Raw genomic sequence first — 23,307 nt, 5'->3', positions numbered from 1 at the left:
TCCTCAGAGCCAGACTGGCCTTCCCTGGGTCCACTGTCTCTTTCCCAGGATCAAGGCATGAGACAGTGCTAATCTTGTACATGGTAACTTAACGCAACTAAATGCATTTCCTCAAGTTCTGTACTTTAGTTTGATTTAGAAAAAAGTGAATCCATCATTTAATAATAATAATAATAATAAATTTTATTTGTAGAGCACTTTTCATCAAAGCGATCTCAAAGTGCGACAATAAAACAAGGTTAAAAACAACAAGATTACAAAGAGGTTAAATGCCCTCAGTGAAAGCTTTTTTAAAAAGAAAGGTTTTTAGGCCCTTCTTAAAAGAGTCTGTTGTTTGTGGAGCCCTCAGGTGTTCAGGGAGGGCATTCCACAAGCGAGGAGCGGCTGAGCTAAATGCCCGATCACCCATTGTACACAGTTTAGTCCTGGGGGGCAGAAGGAGGTAGTTGTTACCAGAGCGGAGGCGTGATGAGGTTTGTGGTTTGAGAAGTTCTTTTAGGTATGGGGGGGCGTTTCCATGGATGCAGTGGTGGGTTAGGAGGGAGAGTTTGTATTGAATCCTAAATGAGACCGGAAGCCAGTGGAGAGAGTGAAGGATGGGTGTTATATGGTCGTACTTCCGCACCCTCATCAGGATCCTAGCGGCGCTGTTTTGGATGTACTGGAGTTTTTGTAGGCCCTTGCTAGGAGTCCCGATGAGGAGTGCGTTGCAGTAGTCAAGCCTTTAGTCAAGGATTTAGTCCACTTTGTCCTGGATTTGAAATCTTTTATGGTCAATTGAAGCTTATTTGTCCCACAGTGGGGAATTTACAGAGTAACAGGAACAAACAAGAAAGTATGAAGTGAAAAACATTACAATAGGTAAATATTGAAAAAATAATTTAGTAAAGAAAAAATATGTAAATATCAAGTACAACATCAAACTGGAAAAAAATCTACTGAAAGAGGTGATATTTACAGTTACCATACTTTTTGGTACTATTATTTTAAAGTGAATGTATTTTTATTTGACCCCCTGTCCAGTGAGTTATGTTTCCAAAAAAGAGATTTATACAATAATGTTTATCACCAACTCAAAAAGTTTGATTTAGAGAAAATGATCCTGTTTCCTGGGCTAGATAAAGTCCTTAAAATCCTAAAGTCTGATATGTTTATCTCAGATCTCAGAGCAACATTGGTTTTATTTCACACTTGGTTGAAAATAAGAAAAAAGTGGGGGAAAAAAGTGTTTTTACCACTTTCTTCCTGAATCAAATGTTCAGATGTGTTGTAACATGGAATAGCCCATTGAATAAGAAGGGGGGGGGGGGACCCAAAACCATCATTACAGATTAAGACTTTGATGGATTTTGAAGCATGTGAAGTAAGATTTAGAAAAAAGAAATGCTTTCAGTTGAAGAGAACTTCATAAATCAGTTTTAAAGAGATGCCAGGCAACTGCCTGCGTTGCCTAATTGTAGCTTCACCCCTGTTAACAGGCTCAGGTGGATGATAAACAGCATATAGAGGGACATCAGAGGGGTCTTTCACAAAACCAGGATAAGGGATTAAGCTGGTAAATATTGGTTATCCTGGGTGAACTTAGCCTCAAGTCAGCTGCACGAAAGCAGGCCAAGTTTATCCTGGACAAGTAACCATGGTGACTTATTCTCTGCAGCTAGCCTGCTCCAGACCAGGCTAACAACCAGGATCAGATTAATCCTAAAGTGGCTCTGCTGTCAGTACTGTTGGAGATTAGTATGGTTTACAGCATTTTCATGGCTTTTCTACATGTGACCTCATTTAATCATCCCACATCCAAATATTATAACTGTGGTCATTTCATTTGCCAGTTGACTTTGAGTATTATTTATTTGCTCAGATTACATAAAAACAAAAGGCACATATAAGAAGACAACATATTTGTGCAATTAAAGTAAGAAGCTAGATGGTTTCCTTTCCTTTCCGTATTAATAAAACACCAACACTGAAAGGTTCAAAAAGACACAAAACATACAACGTTACACAGGTAGCCTGCAATACAAAACAGATGTTAAAAAACCCAAAACATATAGCATGTGAATAAGATGATTAAAAAAAAGAGAGAAAAGAAATATATGGCACCTCTTAAACATTTGAACTACAATGACACCAACAGAAGATCATTTTGTTTTAGCGGTCCTAAAAATAGACAAAGTGATGACTTTCCATGTGGATCTAAAGGGTTCCACATCATTCAGACTTTATTTTTAACAATTATCCCTTTGTTCATAGAATTTTGGATCATGTGTGTTACTTTTTCTGTGTACATACATTTTGTTTAGCACTGGTAGTACACCGTGTATTTAGATTTTATAAATCAGCCGTATACTACCCCACATTCATTATAAAAGAAAGAAAAAAAGACACCATTATTTTCCTGTTAGCTTTCCAGTTTATTTGCAATAAGATTGAGTTTCCTTAGCTTGAGCCTGGAGTTGAGAGAACAAAAGTCACAAGGATTAATGCACTCAGTCATAAATATGGTTACAGCGTGCCCTGCAATACTCACCTCCTGTGCCAGTTTCTGGATCTCTAGTCTCAGTTTCTTTAGTTTCTTCCTCTTGATTTCAGCACCACATCATTGACTTTCTCATTATTTCAGACTAAATAAGCAGTATATCTCTATAAATTTGACATAACTCGAGCCATCTGGAGTCCAGTGCCAGTGTTTTCTCATCTGCAAGAGGGACACTCCAAACTCAGCTCTGCCTCCCCCCTACGGTATACATACATGAATTAAGAGAACCTTTTTGAGTTTTGAAAATACATACCAAACCTTTAATTTCAATAAAATGAACACTATGGACTGGATTGGCTTCTGGTGGCTCCAAAAGAACAACTGTGGTCCAAAAATCACAATTCTCCTTAAAGTCTTAAATTTGACTTTTTGAAACCTGCCGAGACCCTGGATGTGGTGGAACGGGAGATTCTCATCGTGGATGTTCAGACGACAAATCTGCAGCTACTGTGTGATGCTGTCAATATGGAGCAAACTCTCTGAGGAATGTTTCCAGTACCTTGTTGAATCTACGTCACCAAGGATTAAGGCAGTTCTGAAGACAAAAGGGGGTCCAACCTGGTACTAGCAAGGTGGACCTAACAAAGTGGCTGGTGAGTGTGGTTCACTGTGAGTTACCTGAATTGATAAAATACCTGAGTTTGACTTTTTGGATTGAAAGGCTTAAATAAACAATAAAAACCATATCTAATTCCTTCAGATGTCTGTGTTTGCACTCATACCTACCTATTTGTGTATCCAGGGCTTGACATGAACTTTTTTGCTCACCAGCCACTGTGGCTAGTGGTATCCCTGAGTTACTGGCCACTCAGTATTTTCACTGGGGTGAGAATTGAACACATGTTAAAACCTGACTAGTATATTTACCCCATGTGAAAGTCTGACTGAGTGACCAAGGGGTTTATATTGGGGGCAATAAGGCAGACGGGGGATAGCTTTAACCATAGGGGGTCAGTTTGAGGAAGTGTAAACCCCCACTGAAGTTTGGACATGTGTTTTTCTCTATCTCAACAAATGTCGTGTATTGACAAGGGTGCAGGCAGCTGTCCTGTGGAATATTTATCACCTCAGCTCAAACTGTATAAAAGCCAAGACAACATCTCTGTTGGGAGAGAACGCCTAGCAGAGGTCTTCTCTCCATGCTGCATGTGAATAAAAGGAAATGGTTCATCACACTGTTATTTTGTAATCTTTAGAATTATTTTGAGTGCAACAGGAAAAATTTCCCTGACACTGGCCACAATTTGTTGTTGGATAATTATGTTCAATATGATTAAAGCCAATGATGACATGCTAAAGCTTACTTCAAAAAGATTTACAACCTTTTTAAATGTAAATGACCCTTATGCACACTCAAAACAAGACTACACCAGTGTTTAAATCCACAGGTCTTTTATCAGGTAAAGATTAAAGTAAAGATAAAGTTGTGTGTAACATTATGCTCCTTTCATATGAGAATATGCAGTCTATTTAGACACAGTAATTATAATAGTAGTTTGTTATTGCTAATCATAAAATGGTTAAAGGGGATTAATTAAACTGATAAAAACTCAGCAAGAGACACTGTCTGCTTAAATATTTATTAGATTGTAATCAGAAATCATTTCTTTTTTTCATGAGAATGACAATGAAGGAGAGGTAAATGAAATTCCCTCAGAGCTTTCATCATCAGAGTCATCTTTTTGCTTGTCTCTCTGCTCCATGTTTGAGATAAAATTCAACCCACCAAAGTGGCCAGTGGGAGCGACGGTGTTACCGGCCACTGCCCAAATCCACCAGCATTTGGCCAGTTGGCCGGTGTTACTGTCAAGCCCTGTGTGTATCACCCAAGGGCTGGGGTTTTCTCTGGGGGATGGGAGGGCTGTCTCCTTGTTACTTTATATCATCCTGACTGCTCAAAATGTTCAGGCTGATCTGTGCATGGATCAGAAAGACATTGGTACAAAGAACGGTTATTGAAGCCACTTGTTGAAGGTATGTATTTGGTTGAGATCTTTCTCAGTTCTTTATCATGAGTTGAGAGCAGCTGCAGAGGACGAGAGGACCAGCAGAGCAGTGGGAGTGAAACAACAAGGTGCCTGGACCAGACAGAGGCAAGTTGTCAAGAGAAAGATCACACGTTCTGACCTCTGGCGGGCAGAACCAAACCACACAAGATCTCCAGTCCGAGCAGAAGACGATGTCTTTCCCAACCCATCCAACCTGCATGGCCGGGGCTGGGACACCAGCATGCTGCCTCTGCCAGAGGAAGGGGACACTGGAGTATATACTGAGGTGCTTCCCCAAAGCTCCAGGGGACAGCCGATACCACTGGTGACATGAGCAGGTGCTGAAGACCCTTGCAGAGTGCATATGTAGCATGGTCATGAGCTGCTGGAGGTCTGAACCAGGGAAAGAACCGCCTCCTTCATCAGAACTGAGGAGAAACAAACACCACCATCTCAAACAACATCAGGGCTCCTCAACACTGCACAGGACTGACAGCTGTCAGTGGATATCTACAGCCAAATCAAATTCCATAGCCCGACGCTAAGACCACCCTCAGGCCTGACATCATCCTGGTGTTAGCGGCAACAAAGAACATCATCATTCTGGAGCTCACTGGGCCGTGGAAAGAGTGTATGGAGGAGGACGAAGTACGACTGCCTGCTCAGCGAGTTTCATAGGAAAGCCTGGAGGTCCACATGCTTAGTGGAAGTTGGATACCGAGGCTGCAGGACAGTCTCTCTGTATCTGTAGCTGTTCACTACCTCGACGCCCATAGCCTTTAAAACGGTTGGTTCTGGGTTGGGTTGAATCTCCCTAAAATTAAAACTGTTTCAGGTCAAGGCCTGATCAGCCTCAGCTGGATCACTTGGGCCAGGTGGTCTGATGTCCCTGAGGCCTGAAACACCTGATGACCTCAGGTAACATCCCTGATGTACTCTAGCTTTGTGTCTGAAGATGAATCACTACAAATGAATGTTAGTTAAATGTTGTGTACCATTACTTGAGTGGTTTGTCCCTGATTTAACCTGGTTTTTAGAACAGATTCAATCTCCTGACCCTGTTGAGGACAAAAACAAGAAGTGGACATGAATATTTTTGAAAAACTGGACTGCAGCAGTTCCACTGGTTTCCTCACGGCAGGCTGAAGCCAAATACAGGATGAATTTCAGACACTTGTGTAGAACCTTTGGGTTTTAGGCGTATAAATATGCTGCTTGTCTTTAAAACACAGAGATGAAGTGTGCTGTATAAAACAGGTTAAGTTTCTACTGAGCCACAGAAAAATACAAACACAAATATTAAGTCACACTAGTTTAATTAAAATGTCATGCATTCAAGTTTTTATTACACTCAAATTTGCACTGAGCTCACGCCACACTGATTCTCACTGTGTCAGTTCATTCATGCTCATCAAGTCCTGATGTTTCATCAGCAGATGTTTTCCAGTAGTTCATTTCTTTCCCAATCAGTGTGGAAGAAATGGAGTCAAATATCTTAGACCCAGCACCACCCAGCCTGCACGAGGTGGCCGTCTTCTTCTCTGTCCTCATATTTACAGTTAATATGTTTTTTCTTCAAGCTGCAGCAATGGAAGCTTCATCCAGCTGACGGCCCTGAGGCTGAAAGGACAGAGGAAACCAGATGTCGTAATGCCAACAGAGTGAGGGAACACAGACAGCCGGCTGTAACGAAAAGAGTGTGTCTGTCACCTTGACAAAGATGCGTTGTGGGAGGAATCGTCTCAGTGAGTGTGTGTTGGTGGTGGGGCAGCGTGGCAGGCTGATGTTGAGCTGTGGTAGACTCTGATAACCTGCCATCAGCGGGTAATAGTTATACAGCATCTGCTGCTCAGAGCCAGGGAGGATACGGAGACGCACCTGCAGGAAGGACACAGTAAATCCCTTTGTTCCTGAAAGGACTCTAAAAAAGCATCAGGGCTTTTATTCAAAGTGTGTGCGAACTTACTCAAGGCTACAACCAATTCCATAATTACAATAAATCAGTTGATTTCAAGTTGACCTGTTTGAGTCCAGAGAACATGAAGGCATCCGATGGTTCCACAGCCATCTCCACCTCCTGAACCAAAGCCGTTCTGTTCTCTATGTGGTAACGAACGGACAGAGACTCTCGGACACGTCCAAACGACGGAAGCTCTGCACGGGCATAAACACACACAGCTGCTACATTTCCAGGTCATCACAGAGTAAATGACAGAAACAATGGCAGAGCCAGTCTCAGCTGTGAGGAGGAGTTGTGAGTGTGTGATTCATGTGAAAGGACTGACCAGCGTAGATGTACAGAGGGACAGACTCCAGGATGATGTGAGGTAGAGGGACAGCAGTTTGGATCAGGGGACTGTCTGCACTCAACGCCTTCCTGTGTGACAACATTCAAAAAACACAGTGAGGCTGCTTTGACATCCCTCATCAAAGTGTGAGTGTGTACAGCTGTTTCCAAAGCAATGAGAATCAAACAGTCATTCATTTCAGAAGTTTTCATTCAGAAGGTGGAACTGAAGGTGGAACAGAGTGGAACATCTCAGCCTGCATTTCTTTAGTTGTCATGATAATGGCCAACAGTTTACAGTACTGTTCACATTCTCTGATTCCAACATCAGGGCCATTGAACCAGGTTTGTCTACTTTTTGCGCTGTGGGCAGGAGCCAGGTCCTGATGGAGAATGAAACAATCATCCCCATGAAGCTGGTCAGCAGATGAAGCTTCAAGAGCTCCAAAGGTTCCTGCTAAAAGTCTGCGTTGACTCTAGACTTCAGAAAACTCAGATGACCCACAGCAGCAGAGGACCTGCCCCCCTCCCTAGACCATCAGTGACTGTAGAGACTTTCCTCTGGACTTCAAGCAGCTTGGATTCTGGTCCTCTCCCCTTCCTCCAGACTCTGGGTCCCTGATTCACTGATGTAAAGAAAAATGACTTTTAGTCTGGAAAGAGGACTTTAGTCCAACAGTCCAGTTCTTTTACTCCTGAGCCCAGGTCAGAGTCTTCTGATGTGGTCTCTGGTTTAGGAGTGGTTTGGCACAGCTGTCTGATCCGTCTGTGTGTGGGGGCTCTTGATGCTCCGACTCAGTCCACTCCTTGTGAAGTCCTTGAACAGGTTTTTCTTGACAGTCCTCTCCAGGCTGAGGATCTCCCTGCTGCTTCCTCTTTCTAGTGATCTGTTTGGGCCCAGCTCTCTGTGGACAGACAGCTGCTTCAGCAGGAACCTTTCCCGCTTCAACCTCTCTTTTACACCTAAATGGCATTTTAACTGACCTAAAACAGAAACTTTTGAAAACAGCCTCCAGATTTTTTCTGAAATGCTGTGGCCACTTCTTGTTTGGACAGCAGTTTCCTGCTGTTTGGTGATGCCATTTTCTTAACAAACAGAAAGTTCTACTTAGGAAGTGGACTGGAGATTTAACCATGGCAGTGTTGTGCTGTTCCAAAAACTGGGACGGTGCCGGTCGGTATTTTGAGCACCTGTCCCAGTTTTGGTCAAAAGAAGCGCCACAAAATGTACAAAGACAAACTGAACTGAACTGCTTGGTGGAAACAGGGCTGAACCAGACTAAGAGACCGTTTAAAGGCTCAGGAAACCTGTGCAGGTGTTTCAGTTCATTATCTGATCAGAGTGCGAGTCCATCAGTTTACTACATTCAACTCTTTCTCTGTGGTTTGACTTTAAGAGACAATGGATTTAGTTTTCTCACTAACTGTACACCATAATCAACTCCATTTAGAGAAATAAACAATGATGTAAACTCACCGGCCACTTTATTAGGCACACCAGTCCAACTGCTCATTAATGCACATTTCTAATCAGCCAATCACATGGCAGCAACTCAATGCATTTAGGAATGTGGACATGGTCAAGACGATCTGCTGCAGAATGGAGAAGAAAGGTGATTTAAGGGACTTTGAACGTGGCATGGTTGTTGGTGTCACATGGGCTGGTCTGAGTATTTCAGAAACTGCTGATCCACTGGGATTTTAACCCACAACCATCTCTAGGGTTTACAGAGAATGGTCCCAAAAAGAGAAAATATCCAGTGAGCAGCAGTTCTGTGGGACAAAATGCCTTGTTGATGCCAGAGGTCAGAGGAGAATGGACAGACTGGTTGGAGCTGATAGAAAGGCAACAGTAACTCAAATAACCACTGGTTACAACTGAGGTCTGCAGAAGAGCATCTCTGAACACGCAACACGTCCAACATCCAGGCAGATGGGCTACAGCAGCAGAAGACCACACCGGGTGACCCTCCTGTCAGCTGAGAACAGGAAACTGAGGCTACAAGTCACACAGCAACACCAAAACTGGACAATAGAGGATTGGAAAAACGTTGCCTGGTCTGATGAGTCTGGATTTCTGCTCCACATTCAGATGGTAGGGTCAGAATTTGGCCTCATCGACATGAAAGCATGGATCCATCCTGCCTTGTATCAACGGTTCAGGCTGCTGCTGCTGGTGTAATGGTGTGGGGGAGATTTTCTTGGCTCACTTTGGGCCCCTTAGTACCAACTGAGCATGGTTTAAAGTCCACAGCCTACCTGAGTATTGTTGCTGACCATGTCCATCCCTTTATGAGCACAGTGTACCCATCTTCTGATGGCTACTTCCAGCAGGATAACGCTCCATGTCATAAAGCTGGAATCATCTCAGACTGCTTTCTTCAACATGACAATGAGTTCCCTGTACTCAAATGTCCTCCACAGTCCCCAGATCTCAATCCAATAGAGCAGCTTTGGGATGTGGTGGAACGGGAGATTCTTATCATGGATGTTCAGACGACAAATCTGCAGCTACTGTGTGATGCTGTCAATATGGAGCAAACTCTCTGAGGGATGTTTCCAGTACCTTGTTGAATGTATGCCACCAAGGATTAAGGCAGTTCTGAAGACAAAAGGGGGTCCAACCTGGTACTAGCAAGGTGGACCTAACAAAGTGGCCAGTGAGTGTAGTTTACTCTGAGTGAACTGAATTGATAGAATACTTGAGTTTGACTTTTTGGATTGAAAGGCTTAAATAAATAAATAAAAACCATCTTGTCATTTCTTCAGATGTCTGTGTATACTGTCTGTGTTTGCACTCATACCTCCTCCATGATATCAGATACTGTCCAGTAGCCACAGTGCTGTTGCAGTTCTTCTGTGGAGGACATCGCAGACAGAAACACTCACTGGCACACTCGCCTGTCTGCAGCACCACTGAGCACACGCACACACGCACGCACGCACGCACGCACGCACGCACGCACGCACGCGCACGCACGCACACACGCACGCACACACACACACACACACACACACACACACACACACACACACACACACACACACACACACACACACACACACACACACACACACACACACACACACACACAGAAGAAAGGGGGTTACTCCTCTTTCTGACCTTCCCACAGTAAAAACGGAGAACGTGTCCAGTTGTTCTGAGAGTTTAAACATCTTCTGTACCTTCCTGGAGCTGGGACTGGAGCTGAGGTGTGTTGCTGGTCACAGTGAGCAACTGCAGAGAGGAAGAGACCAGCTGCAGAGGCCACGGAGACGAGGACAGGATGTCTGTCATCAAGAGGAAGGGTATGTCCAACGCTACCCGGTCCAACGACTCAAACTGAAAACATACAGACACATATACACCACTGATCTGTCAATGGGTTGGGGGGCAGCTGAGTTTAAGTGAGCATCAGATGAAAAACTTTTCTGACCTTTGTGGACACAAACTTGACAGACACATCAAATGGGATGACAGTTTCTATGGTAACTGTCTCATCCTGGAGGAACACAAAGAAGAGTTAATACTCAAACATAATCACCAGCAGTGGGACACTTGTCTGATGCTCAGGGGATGATCTCTACCTTGTGACATTTGCAGATGATCTGTCGACCTTCCACTGTGGTGTTGATGCTGTAGGCCACATGGAACAGGAAGACCCTCGGTCCACACGACTCACACTTCACATACACACACCTCTCCAGCTATACACACACACCACACAAGCATTCAATCATCTATGAAGGAAACTCAGTCTAAAACATTTCACTGTGAATGTGTGTGCGTGCGTGCGTGTATCTGTGTCTATACCTTTTCCCCAGGTTTCAGATCTTTAAGGGAGACATCAGGGAGCAGGGCAGGGGCAGACTCGTCACATACCTTTGAGCCATCAAGGCTCACATGAGTGGTCTGACCCAGATTGGCGTCTTGACCTGGACAGGGTGATTGAGAGGACGGTAAAAACTCAATGAAGTGAAAGCCAATCCTGAATCTGTGGGAAGGATCAGTGTGAGCCATGCTTTAGAGGCTGTACCACAGGTACACACCACCTGTGTTGGGTGTGTAGCATCATCTAAACTTATTGCTGGACATGACAAACCATCAAATGGAGATTGAGTGTCACCTCATGTTCAGAAGCTTCAGTCCTTGGAGCAGGCGGTCTGGGTTCATTCCCACCCTGTAGCACTTTGCCCACTCTCTATGTCCTTCTCTTTCTCAACAAACTTGACTGGTGACACTCCTGGTTCTTCCAGGCATGAATCCTCATGGTTTCTGTTTCACTCAGTTCTCAGTTTAAGATCTCGCAGCCATGTCGTCAGAAGCTATTTTATCTTTGTTATCCAAAGTAAATAAGTCACTCACACAGCAAACTTCACTTGACAGCCCAGCCCAGTGAAGAACAGAGAGAAAAGCAACCATCTGTGGTTCGTAAAGAAATGAACAGTACTTGTGGGATGTTATTGAGTACCTGGTTTGAGTCCAGCTGTCAGTCTGACATCCTTTGCCACGCCTTCCTCTTGTGACTGGACAGTGAGACTGATACAGTACATTTCATTGTGGAGAGCAGGGGGCTGGTGGCTCAGCTGTACGGTGATCTTTGGGACTCTTGAAATGATCCTGCACAGGGAGCAGAACAGAAACCTGACTCTTAGACACCAGTGGGATTACATCTGAGCAGGGATGATGGGATTGAGACAGCATGCTGTCTCACATGGTGCTGTGCTGCACGGTCAGGCTGTCCCAGTCTGGCTCCTGACGTGCCTCGATGCTCCGACCCCATCGCCGTGACGACCTGCTTGCCTGCAGTGCTTCATGGGTCGAGGCTGCATCCCCACCTGCCCCTCTCCAGCTCACAAACACACAGCGGCCCCGGTGACTGCCCAGCATCACCTCGATACCCGTCATCTAAACAACGTGTGCAAAGCAAAAGACAATCAGAAAGAGGCGAACACAAACACACGCGCAACACACACACTCACTTACTCACCTCTATCTTCTTGCCAACATCTTCAGTTTTTGCTACAAAGTTGAAGTTGAAGCATTTGGTTTTTCCTGGCAGCAGGCTCATACTCTCCTGACCTGACGAGTCCACCACACACCACTGGTTGTACTCCTAAATACACATACACATACACATACACATACACATACACATACAGAAACACATACACAAATCTGATCACTTCAAATGGATACCATTTTTTTTTCTTTTGGTGTAAAGTTTATTTAATAGTCCAAAAATAATCTAACGATTTAAAACAACAACAACAGCAGCCATGGCTGGTAAAGTTTCTTGGAGACTAAAAACAAAATAACACACAGTGACTATTCTTAGCAATTCCTGAGTGGTTGTAGTTTGTAGTCTTATTCATAATGATTTAACAGAGAAAGACATTTATCTGGGGTTTTCACTGGGCCCAGTGTGTAAGGGGCAGAGAACCAAGGAACAGTCTGAAAGCATCTGTCATTTTTTTTCTAAAGAAGCTTTAATTTGAAGTCTGAAGTCTCTTTGTCAGAGTAGCATCATGCTATTCACAGACATGGCTAACAGAGCTTACACTAGACACTAACGCAAAATCTGAAGGATTTCACCAGCTATGAGTGGACAAGATACAGGAGACAGAGACTGAACAGACTGCTGGGGAGGCTCAGTCCTGGACTCTGTGGAGGTGGAGACTGGCTGGGCTGGAGAGTGGTGGACAAGCTGTCAGCATCTATTTTCTTATAGACCTTTCTGCACTTTCTATACACTTTCTTACTTTTGTTTTCTTGATTGCTGCTGTGACTTCAATTTTGTTGTACTTGTTACAATGACAATAAAGTTCTATTCTATTCTATTAATCACACCCTAAAACTCACCCCACTGTACATAATGTTCAGGCCTGGCCAAAAAAGTACTACTTCAAATGACTCACACAAAATACTTTTCTCTTGCGCCCCTAATGCTTGAGAAATGCAAACCCTCAAGGTATTCTAAGTGTGCAGAATGTGTGTATTTATCTCTGTCCAATATCATCTAGTGATCGTTCCTGAGTATATTATATCCGGTTGCTAAGCGCTGCTGCTGTGGTAGCTTGTTGCAGCAGCTCTCTGTGTTGTTCTTTTTAACTTTCTTTTTATTTGGAGACTGCAGTCACTTTTCATGGCTCTTGCATTGGTCATTGACAACAAACTGGTTAGGTTTGCAGTGGTGTTTCTACTGTTTTTGTTCCTATGTGTGTCCTACGTGCAACCATGGTCACATTGTTTACACACAAGATCAGCTGTGAGCAGCCTGTAAAATATAGAATAGAATAGAATAGAATAGAATAGAATAGAACTTTATTTGTCATTGCAACAAGTACAACGAAATTGATGCTAACCAGTGCTAGGCCCGATGTCCCTTGCAAGCAGAGGACAAGGAAGTGAGGACAACCTGTCCTTCCATCCATCCTAATGAGGAATGTAAGATCTATCTCCAGTAAGATGGACAAGGTAGCCGAGCTAACCCAGGACTAGAGGGAATACCAGAGGGTAGAGAAGCATCATGCTATTCACAGAGATGGCTAACAGAGCTAACACTAGACACTAATGCAAAATTTGAAGGATTTCACCAGCTATGAGTGGACAAGATACAGGAGACAGAGACTGAGCAGACTGCTGAAGAAGCTCAGTCCTGGACCCTGTGGAGGTGGAGGCTGGCTGGGGAATGACGGACAAGCTGATGGATTTTCTTTTCTAGTTGACACTTATTATATTATTCTATTTATGCATTATTGAATTCTGAACTTTGCACTTTCTTGTTTTGCTGCTGTGACGCTGAATTTACCTCTGGGGATTGAGTACATTCTACTCTATTCTATTCTATTCTATTCTTATCTATTCCAGTGCCAATTCAAAGCCCACAAATGTACCTGGTTACTGAGGCTGACAGCCAGCTTGTTGAAAGAGACTGGATGAGGGCAGTCAGCTCGAAGAAAAACCTGGAGTTGGATTGGCTGGTCTACATGAAAGCTGGGGGCCTGGAACCTGGCCTTACACTGGACTGGAGACAGACAGACAGACAGACAGATGAGCACATGCTCATATTAAGAACGGCAGTCACATTTCAAACAGATATGTTGTTGTCTTTGATTATTACAAATGTGTGTCATGCAGAGTTTTGTGATATGTCTTTCTCTCTGTGAACATGACGAACATGGAGGTAAGTTTGAGAAGTGCAGGATGACTAACTGAAAGGGATGTAGTCCTGAACTTCTACAGTCAGCTCATTTGATCCGGCCAAAGCTGTGCGATCACTCCACAGCGACCTGGCTGCACTGACAGAGGACGTGTCACAGTCGGGCTCAGCGTCTGGGACCTCATTCTGAACAACAGAGACACAGTAAATGTATGGGTAAATGTTCGCTTGAGTGAAAATAATGACAGAGGACTGGACTGTAAATGTAAGAAAAAAGGTGACTTGTTTTGATATGTTTGATTTGATTAATAAAAATAATTTAAAAAATGAACTATTATTGTTACCGTCATTATTAGTACTATCAAACTCATGTAGTATATTTGTCTTGTAATTACTGAGTGTCTGATTGCTGTGGTTAACACTGTGAGCAGCTGGGGGGAGGCCCACTCACCGCCAGGACTTTGAGGAGATTCTTCTCGATTCTGGACTTCTGTTCCTCTTTCATGGTTGAAGCTGGAAGACAACATGAGTCTGTAATGATTACTCATTGTTCCACTTTTGGAACTTTGGTATTTACCTATTTATTTCTCATTCTGAGTAATTTGCTCTTGAGGCCATAACACCCACCAAAACTCATCAGTTTGCTTTCACATTGGAAGTAAGTGAAATTCTCTTCAACAACAATGCTTTCGTGTCTGTCAAAGAAAAGGGCTCATCAGCGCCCCCTATCCATTTCCCTATAAACCTTCCCATTAGGGCTGAACAATTTTAAGAAAAGATTGAATTTAAGAGCGATTTTTCTGGCAGATATTGTGATTTCAATTCGATTCACGATTTTCTTCAAATCAAGCTTTGGAATATTCACATGTAGGGATAAATGAATTTAGGAAAAGATCTAATTTTTCTGGCAGATATTGCAATTCACGATTTTTTAATCATCAATAGTGATGATAAATAACCTGTTTTCATCAATTTCTACTCCTAAACAGAGGCTTTGTGTTGTTGACCTGCTTACCAGCACTTTTAACATATAGATTGTCTACAAATTTGTTTAACAGAATGTGTATAATACTTTACACAGCAGATCCTGACTCAGTCAGGAGCGCTGCAAAAAATTGCTGCTTTGGCGATCTCAAAATTGCATTGTCTAAAATTGCGATTTCGATCTGAACACGATAAATTGTTCAGCCCTACTTCCCATAGTTTTTTTTCTCACCTTCATGACATCAGGACCTCAGTCCTCTTTCACTCTTTTCCTAAACCCGAGGAGAAAGATTATGATAGACCCACATGCTGTGTTTTGTCCTACTTCTGTCTAATCAGTTACTTACTCATGTGTTCTATTGTTCGTTTTACTAAAGATGACACATGTCCAGGCAAGATGTCTGTATATCTTCCCATATATATATATATATATATATATATATATATATATATATATATATATATATATATATATATATATATATATATAATTTTGTTATTATTATCTTCTCTATATATTTATGCATATTTGTATCTCTTGTATCTTAACTTTTTCTATATTCTATCTGAATTTTCATTATTTTCTTGTGAAGTGTTAGCACCAACACACCAAGTCAAATTCCTTGTCTGTGCAAATGTACTTGGTGATAAAACTTGATTCAGATTCTGATTATGTCAGAGCCCACCAAAGTCTCTATGACTACAGACAGAGTGTTGAAACTCTCCACCTTGGTAGGCGCTTCTCAGAAACCTGTTTTCAGTTACCTAAAGCTGTTCGGTGTGGACATCAGGCCAAATCTGAGAGAGGGACCAATGTTCCAAAATATATTCACGTGCACGGACGGAGTCTTAGCTGAGCCTCCTCACTCACCTCTGCCCAGCAGCTCCATGCAGTACATAGTGTAGTCTTTAACACTGGCCATCAGATAAGCACAACGCAGTGCTGTGGTCAGGATGGCCGTCAGGAGGCCCCACCACCTCTCAGTGCGATAGTCACACATCACATAGTCAAGCAGCCTGGGAACAAAACCACAGATTCACACATTCAGCAAAAAAACAGACTGAAGCCAAACTTATCTTCTTCCAGTTTTACATTAAAGGCTTAGTTCTCAAAAGAGATGCTCAGCGTTTGTGCTCACTAAGCCTTACAAAGCAATTTGAAAGATCACAAACTCCCACAGCACACACAGGTTGATGAAGGCATCACAAACCATGCAGCAGAGAAACTCTCTGTGCTCCTGTCAAGTTTGCACATATTTTAGACAATTTGGGAAATTTTCCTCCTACTGAAAATATTTCATTCAGAGCCTCACAGTAAACCAGACTGAACAGTCTTCAATGGACTGAACTTGGACTCATACTGCCTCCCTAGTCTCTATGATGACACAAAACTCTTTTCACAGCTGGTTTCATCCCCAGTTGGTACATTTACACACACGCAGCGGTCCTGTGGGACTTCACCTTTAGCAAATCTGTACACACTCTCACCCTGCTGAACAACAGCTGTTCAGGGTCAGTGAGTTGAACATGACTTGTAGGAGCTGGTATCCAGCCCTGACACTAAGTCACAGCTAGCCTGCCTGTACTAATAAAGCATGTAGAACAGATAGTAACACTTGAAGTTTGGGCTGTAAACAGGAAGTACTGTTCTGTGGCCTGAGATTTTGCAATAAACAAAAAGTGAATCTGTCCATAACATCATGAGAGGAGGACTGAAATGAACACTACTCAATTTGGTATTGACAGACAGTATTGACAGAATCCTAAAAACCCCATCTCTAGCAATTTTTGACCTCATAATCGCCTCATCATCACATATCAAGCGTCCAAAGGTAAATGTAAGCCTTTTTATAACATGAATTCACCTGTAGTCATTTGAAGATATTTGAAAAGTTTGGAAGAACTCAGGATTATGTTTGAGAAACTTGTAGTTAGCTGACTTATAAAACCTGGCATTCTCCTCCTTCAGAACAAACAGCTGTGTGATGCCTACATGGATTCTACAAGGTTTCTGAACCTGAACTGAAATAGATAATGATACTGGTGCTTCTAGGAGCTAGCTATCATGACTGAATGACTGAATGAAGTGTAAATGAAGGATGTTTAAATTAAATGTTTAAACTCTGTAGTTTGGCTTGTCACATTGACTCTGCTGACAGCTGCAGTGATCTCTTTGAAGACGTTTTTTTCTGACTCTCTCTAACTCCATTTTTAAACTGACAAACAGCACAGCTTCATTTCTCCCTACCTCTGTTGCTATGGTGATGATCTCCAGCTCAGAGAAGTGTCTTTTTTTCAGTAATGCATCGATCCATGTAATAAATTCTGTGGGTTTGGCCTGATGAACCATCAATATTTAGGGGTGAGTGTTGCTATAAGCTTATTTCTCCGCCTAAATCTGCTCCAGCTTCCACACAGGACTGATGAGTGAGGGCTACTAAATCTATTCCCTGTTAAGTTGAAGCAGTGGCCCTTCTGCCCAGTCACTGCTGCTCAGCAGCCTCAACTGACTGACCCATCTAACTTTGGCATTACAATAAATACACAGAGATCTGGTTACTCAGCATTGTGCTGCAGAAGTCAGTATTGTTCAAAGTCTGTGTCCTAACAGTTGAAAACTCCTTCCAGCAGCTTTGAGGTTTCTCAAGTTGCACCTTAAGATCTGTTCAAACTCCATGGACCCTGAGTGGAACTTCTCTTCACAGGTTGGACGTGTTACTTACTTTAAGGCTTTGGTGTAGTCTTTAGCATGGTAGTATTCCTCACCCATCTGCACCACTACAACAGAGATAACAGAAATGAGACCAACACTAAAGAGAACTGAGGAAAGCTCTGAAAAGAACAAGAAGGAACTGAAACCACTTCAACAGAACTGTTCCTTTTGGCAAGACTGGGAGGATTAAAGAGAGATGTCTTGATTATGATTTAGACAATAAAACATCTACTTTCATATTTCACTCAGTTATCCAAAGTCTGTAAGTGTTTTATGGTTCATATCGAAAAGCTCGTCTCACTCTGATGCACCAAAGAAAGTTGAAAGGATCTCTTTCACTCACTGAGGTGACTCTTCATTCGAGGACACTTGTACTTCTTGAACTGTGCCACTGCATTACTGAGGAGTGCTATGATCAGCTCCTGTAGCAGCAGAAACAGAGAAGGGGGTGGTTTAAGAAGACAGCACAAACTGAATGAAGCTAGAGGAACATATGGAGAAACAGACAGAAATATGTTGCACAGAGGGAGGAGGATTTAAAACCCTAACAGAGGCATTTCTACGGTGATGCTTTATTTACAAAAACACTTACTGTTACATGACATTCAAAAGTTTCCAAAGAAACCCTGATTTACCAGGATTGACAGTGAGTAGAGAAGTTCTGTCAAAACCTACTCATCAGACATGTCTGTAACAAATACTAAAAGAAACATAGACCCATGAAGACTGGCTCCATTTTCATCACTTGTTCAAACAAACACAGAACCCACTCCCTGAGAGTCATCAGTAAGTTATTACACAGTTACTCCTCTGTGGTTCATGAAACTTTTGCAAATGTATTCAAATTAAAAACTAAGACCTGACATGTCCATCAGTATTCACAGCCTTTAACCATGAAGCTCAAACTGAGCTCAGGTTCATCCTGTTTCCTCTGATCCTCCATGAGATGTTCCTACAGCTTCACTAGAGTCAACCTGTGGTTAATCCAGCTGATTGGACCTGATGTGGAAAGGCACACACCTGTCCATATTAGTTCCCACAGGTGACAGAGCATGTCAGAGCACAAACCAAGCATGAAGTCAAAGGAACTGTCTGTAGACCTCAGAGACAGGATGGTCTCCAGGCACAAATCTGAGGAAGGGTCCAGAAGCATTTCTGCTGCTTTGAATGTCCCAATGAGCCCAGTGGACCCCATCATCTGTAAATGGAAGAAGATCAGAACCACCAGGACTGTTCTAGAGTTGGACCCCTGCCTGAACTGAGCCATCAGGGTAGAAGGGCCTTAGTCAGGGAGGAGACCAAGAACCTGATGGTCACTCAGTCAGAGCTCCAGAGGTCCTCTGTGGAGAAAGGAGAACCTTCCAGAAGGACAACCATCTCTGCAGCAATCCACCAATCAGGCCTGTTTGGTAGAGGCCAGAGGAGGCCACTTCTTAGAGGCTCATGGTAGCCCCCCTGGAGTTTGACTAAAGGCCCTGAAGGACTCTCAGACCGTGAGAAAGAAAATCCTCTGCTCTGATTGGACAAAGATTGAACTCCTTTGCGTCATGTCTGGAGGAAACCAGGCACTGCACATCATCTGGACTATACCATCCCTACAGTGAAGCATGGTGGTGTCAGCATCATGCTGTGGGGATGTCTTTCAGCAGCAGGAACTGGGAGACCAGTCAGGATTGAGGGGAATATAAATGCAGCAATGTACAGAGACATCCTGGATGAAAACCTGCTCCAGAGGGCTTTGGACCTCAGACTGGGGCCACGTTTCATCTTTCAGCAAGACAAAGGCCCTAAGACCACAGCCAAGATATCAAAGGGGCTTCAGGACAACCCTGTGAAGGTCCTTGAGGGGCCCGGCCAGAGAACAGACCTGAATCTGATTCAGCATCTCTGGAGAGTCTGAAAATGTCTTTGCACCAACTCTCCCCATCCAACCTGATGGAGCTGAGAGGAGCTGCACAGAGGAATGGACCACACTGCCCAAAGAGACGTGAGCCAAGCTTGAGGCTTCATATTCAAACAGACCTGAGGCTGTACCTGCTGCCAAAGCTGGGTCAAAAAAGGACTGAGCAAAGGCTGTGGATACTGATAATCATGTGACGTCTCTGTGTTTCGTTTTAATCCATTTGCAAAAATGTCAGAGAAATTACACATTGTCATTACGGGATGTTGTGTGATGAGTTTTGATGATAAAATGAATTTATTCCATTTTGGAATAAAGCTGTAACATAACGTGGAAGAAGTGAAGCGCTGTGAGAACTTTCTGTGTATTGTATGCATCTGTTTGTCTGTTGGTACAGGCTCTTACAGAATGAGGTACGTCTCTCTCTTTAATCTGAAGAGCCAGAATTCCATTCTTTTCCTTCTCTGCATCTGGAGGATCAATGCCTGGAAACAAACCACAATAAAAATCAAGCTTCATGAAACAAGGGGACTGTTTTGAAGTGGAATATTTGATGCTGTGCTCAGGAAATGTCTCTTTTTTTCTTTTCTCTTTCGAATAGATCAAACAGCATGTTGGAACATACTCTGTTGTCCTTGTCTCCAGGGTCTCTGACCATAGAAGTCCAGTCCTCCACTCTGAGTCTCCAGGGGTTCAGGAGAAGGATAAGTGGCTCCAGCCTGGAAGAACAAACCAGACAAATCAAACCACTGAACTGGTCTTTTATGTATTAGTTTTGATTACTTTGAGTAAAGTGGTGTAATGGTACACAAAGCTCAGTTCAGTCTGGTCTGGTCCATTTATGGAACAATAAAGAGAAAAACAAACATAAAGTCTGTTTGTTCTTTATGAGAGTGGTGACTCTCAGGTGTGTGTGTGTGTGTGTGTGTGTGTGTGTGTGTGTGTGTGTGTGTGTGTGTGTGTGTGTGTGTGTGTGTGTGTGTGTGTGTGTGTGTGTGTGTGTGTGTGTGTGTGTGTGTGTGTGTGTGTTGTGCTCCTGTCCTGTGGTCAACATGAGGATCTTGGAGTTACATTTCCTTTGGGTCTGCTGAACTGTTTGGTTAAACGTATGAACCAATGCTGATGTACTTTCACACCCCTGCTCTGGTATGAATCCACTCTCTCTCACGTGACAAAGCTGCTGAGCTTGTTGTTTTCGGTCCTGACTGTAACAGGCTGCCTGCTGGTAGTAGAAACCAGGATTCTGTGTCTGGATGGCTGTCAGACCCAACTTTATGGCTTCATCGAAGAGCTCTCCAAACGACTGGAACCTGACAGGAAGCAGAGACAGACAGAGGCATGATACAAATAGCCCTGGACTTCATTTCCTCTGGTTACAGACAGACAGTGACATGCATTTCAGCTCCCACCCCTGCAGCTGGAGCTCATAACCACCAGAGCACCTCGCTACAACAAGAAACACTTCCTCAACACAGAACGTGTTTCAACACAGAAACAACTTGTGCAGCAGATAATTGCAAATTTCAAGAGAATCGTTCGAATGGTTCAAAGCCTTCAATGGAAATAGTGGGCATCTTGAAAAATGGCCACCATCTCAAATTTGGGGGTGTCTAACATTTTATTTCAATAGAGTATCTCTCAGAGAGCATCTGTGCCAAATTTCATGCTTGCATCATCATGTGAAAGATTTTTCACTTACCTGCTGCACTAAAGTGCTTCACAAAGTAAACCCCACACAAACGCACACACTCAGGCACACACACAGACTGACTGTTTCAATAACATCTTTTAGATATGCTATGAAGCAGTTTAGTGTTAGCACTGAACAAGCTTCACTTGCCCAGATGAGTGGCAGACAGGAACAAGCTAAATGGACTTCAATTCTTCACTTCTGTCCATCAAGTGTCTGTACTTTACTCAAGTGTTCAACTACAACTGTTTCAAGTTTTATGGCAGCTCTTGAAATCATTGGGCATGGGAAGGGGGATGTGAAATAACAATACATTGGGCTATCAGACTATTAAAAATCAGAGCTCCAAAACAAACTGAAGACAAAGTTGAACACACAGATCGGGAAGCCGCTAGCTTTAACCCCTAAAAGTGTTAAATATAGCACCTTAAGTCACTTGAACTATAAGCAAATTGTCCGATTTTCCCTGCTGTGCTCTGCTCACATTCACAGCGGCTTGACCACTCACGCCACAGCGCCAAAACAGCAGGTGGGACAACAGAGTGTCAAGGAGGTGCTTCAGCTTGTTGCATGTAATGTGGTAGAACATATAAATGGCTGCTCATTTAGATCTATTAGGAATGTGATTGGGTGTAGACAGGCTTCACTTCATAAATGAAAGGCTTAAATATATTTTTAAGCCCCAGGTGGATTTCCTCAGTGCATAACCTTGTGGTGTGACTATTATGCATGTGCACAACAAGATGAAGGCAATGAAACAATATATCATGTATCATGCATGTGTGTGCTAGTCACTTCACGGTCGACTGCTTTTCCAACTTTGGACAGTCCAACAGAGGGCTAGCCAATAGACTGGTCCTGAATCCAGGTGCATTACCAACCATCCTCCAACAAACCTGGGACCCTGGAAATGTGAGTATTTTAAATGCTGTGTGCTGTGGAGCAGATGGAAGAGCTTTTCCTCAGTGTCCCCCCGTCTCTGTGTTAGCTTCAGGATGCTAACTTTAGCTGCAGTTAGCCTGTTGTTTTAGCCTGTAATGTTACGGTAAACAAGCTTCTCTGTTTTCTAAACATTGTGCACTCAGAGCTCGTGGCGCCGCTCTCAGTGACGCTGAAGAGCGGGGCAGTATCAGCGGTGGCTCATTTACATATGAAGGACACGCCCACTAAATCAGAGCGTTCTGAACAGAGGGGCTATGAGAGCCTGGAAACAATGCTGCTGTGCTTGATTCATTGGCTTTTTGGACCAAAACATGGTACTACCATTTCATGAAGACATCGATGGTCCAGATTAAACTGCAGAAAAGGAGCAGGATATGGGACCTTTAAAAGTGTACATGGTCCACCAGTGGTGGAGTGTAACTGAGATACTGATTAACTGGAGTAATCTTATATGTTTGAAGTAGTCCACTTAGACCCTTCTTTGGTTTGTCTATTTGCTTTCTCTTGGTTTTTCACTAAAACTTTGCCTTTGACTTGGGTGAATCTGTAAAACATAATCTAAGTCTATAAGTTTTCCATAACAAACTTATAGATTTAGATCAACAGTTCTAAAAGTAGTGAATGAAGGATGATATTTTGACTATATATCTGTAACATATGAAGGTATTCTTGGGCCACCCAGCTGTGTGTATCTAGTTTTTTCCAAAACTGCTAAAACTCAAAAGAAAACACCCTCACAGATCTACAGTGAGACCGGTGTCTATAAAAACATGACGTGATCTTAGGAAAAGGAGATGAAATAAGCATTAAAACAGTGTGGATCTCACTGTTTGGACATCCATGCGGCGTGTTCGAAAGCCAGCTCAGCGCTGCCGATCTTCTTCTTACACAGGTCAATGTGCTTCCTGAACTGAGCGATGGCGTCTAGAGGAGTGTTGTGCTGGAAACACAGACGGCAGATCTGAAGACACAACATAAGGAGAGAAACATCATGAGGACAGTGAGGAATGAAAAGAGTGGAAACAGGTCAGAAACTGGAGGCTCTGCTGTGGGCATCGGCTGTCCAGCTGAAATCAGGTTTTCTGGATCAAGACTCTATGG

At 43.1% G+C, this 23,307-nt stretch overlaps 1 protein-coding gene across 2 annotated transcripts in view; it reads right to left on the bottom strand.

Annotated features, from left to right (window-relative positions):
- Window positions 1-5,817: 5,817 nt before the first annotated feature.
- The window catches only part of trappc11 (trafficking protein particle complex subunit 11), a 32,332-nt gene continuing 14,842 nt past the window's right edge, over window positions 5,818-23,307 (bottom strand). For both annotated transcript variants that reach the window (XM_074674806.1, XM_074674805.1), the window contains exons 9-30: window positions 23,034-23,167; window positions 20,743-20,884; window positions 20,200-20,293; window positions 19,980-20,059; window positions 18,018-18,096; window positions 17,685-17,739; window positions 15,833-15,978; window positions 14,429-14,490; window positions 14,031-14,163; window positions 13,712-13,842; window positions 11,806-11,931; window positions 11,530-11,723; window positions 11,287-11,435; window positions 10,629-10,750; window positions 10,403-10,522; window positions 10,252-10,317; window positions 10,001-10,157; window positions 9,619-9,730; window positions 6,813-6,904; window positions 6,548-6,681; window positions 6,238-6,405; window positions 5,818-6,147 (exon numbers count right to left, since the gene is read on the bottom strand). In XM_074674806.1, the coding sequence (XP_074530907.1) occupies window positions 6,103-6,147; window positions 6,238-6,405; window positions 6,548-6,681; window positions 6,813-6,904; window positions 9,619-9,730; window positions 10,001-10,157; window positions 10,252-10,317; window positions 10,403-10,522; window positions 10,629-10,750; window positions 11,287-11,435; window positions 11,530-11,723; window positions 11,806-11,931; window positions 13,712-13,842; window positions 14,031-14,163; window positions 14,429-14,490; window positions 15,833-15,978; window positions 17,685-17,739; window positions 18,018-18,096; window positions 19,980-20,059; window positions 20,200-20,293; window positions 20,743-20,884; window positions 23,034-23,167 (2,541 nt within the window). In that variant the 3' untranslated portion in view covers window positions 5,818-6,102. The remainder of the gene's footprint in view (window positions 6,148-6,237; window positions 6,406-6,547; window positions 6,682-6,812; window positions 6,905-9,618; window positions 9,731-10,000; window positions 10,158-10,251; window positions 10,318-10,402; window positions 10,523-10,628; window positions 10,751-11,286; window positions 11,436-11,529; window positions 11,724-11,805; window positions 11,932-13,711; window positions 13,843-14,030; window positions 14,164-14,428; window positions 14,491-15,832; window positions 15,979-17,684; window positions 17,740-18,017; window positions 18,097-19,979; window positions 20,060-20,199; window positions 20,294-20,742; window positions 20,885-23,033; window positions 23,168-23,307) is intronic.

The sequence above is a fragment of the Halichoeres trimaculatus genome, unplaced genomic scaffold, assembly GCF_033239565.1.
Source record: "Halichoeres trimaculatus isolate MK-OKI-2021-1 unplaced genomic scaffold, fHalTri1.1 fHalTri1_scaffold_7, whole genome shotgun sequence".
In the NCBI taxonomy this organism is placed as follows: domain Eukaryota; kingdom Metazoa; phylum Chordata; class Actinopteri; order Labriformes; family Labridae; genus Halichoeres; species Halichoeres trimaculatus.
The sequence above is the reverse complement of the archived record's forward strand: the minus strand, read 5'-3'. Positions and strand labels throughout refer to the sequence as shown.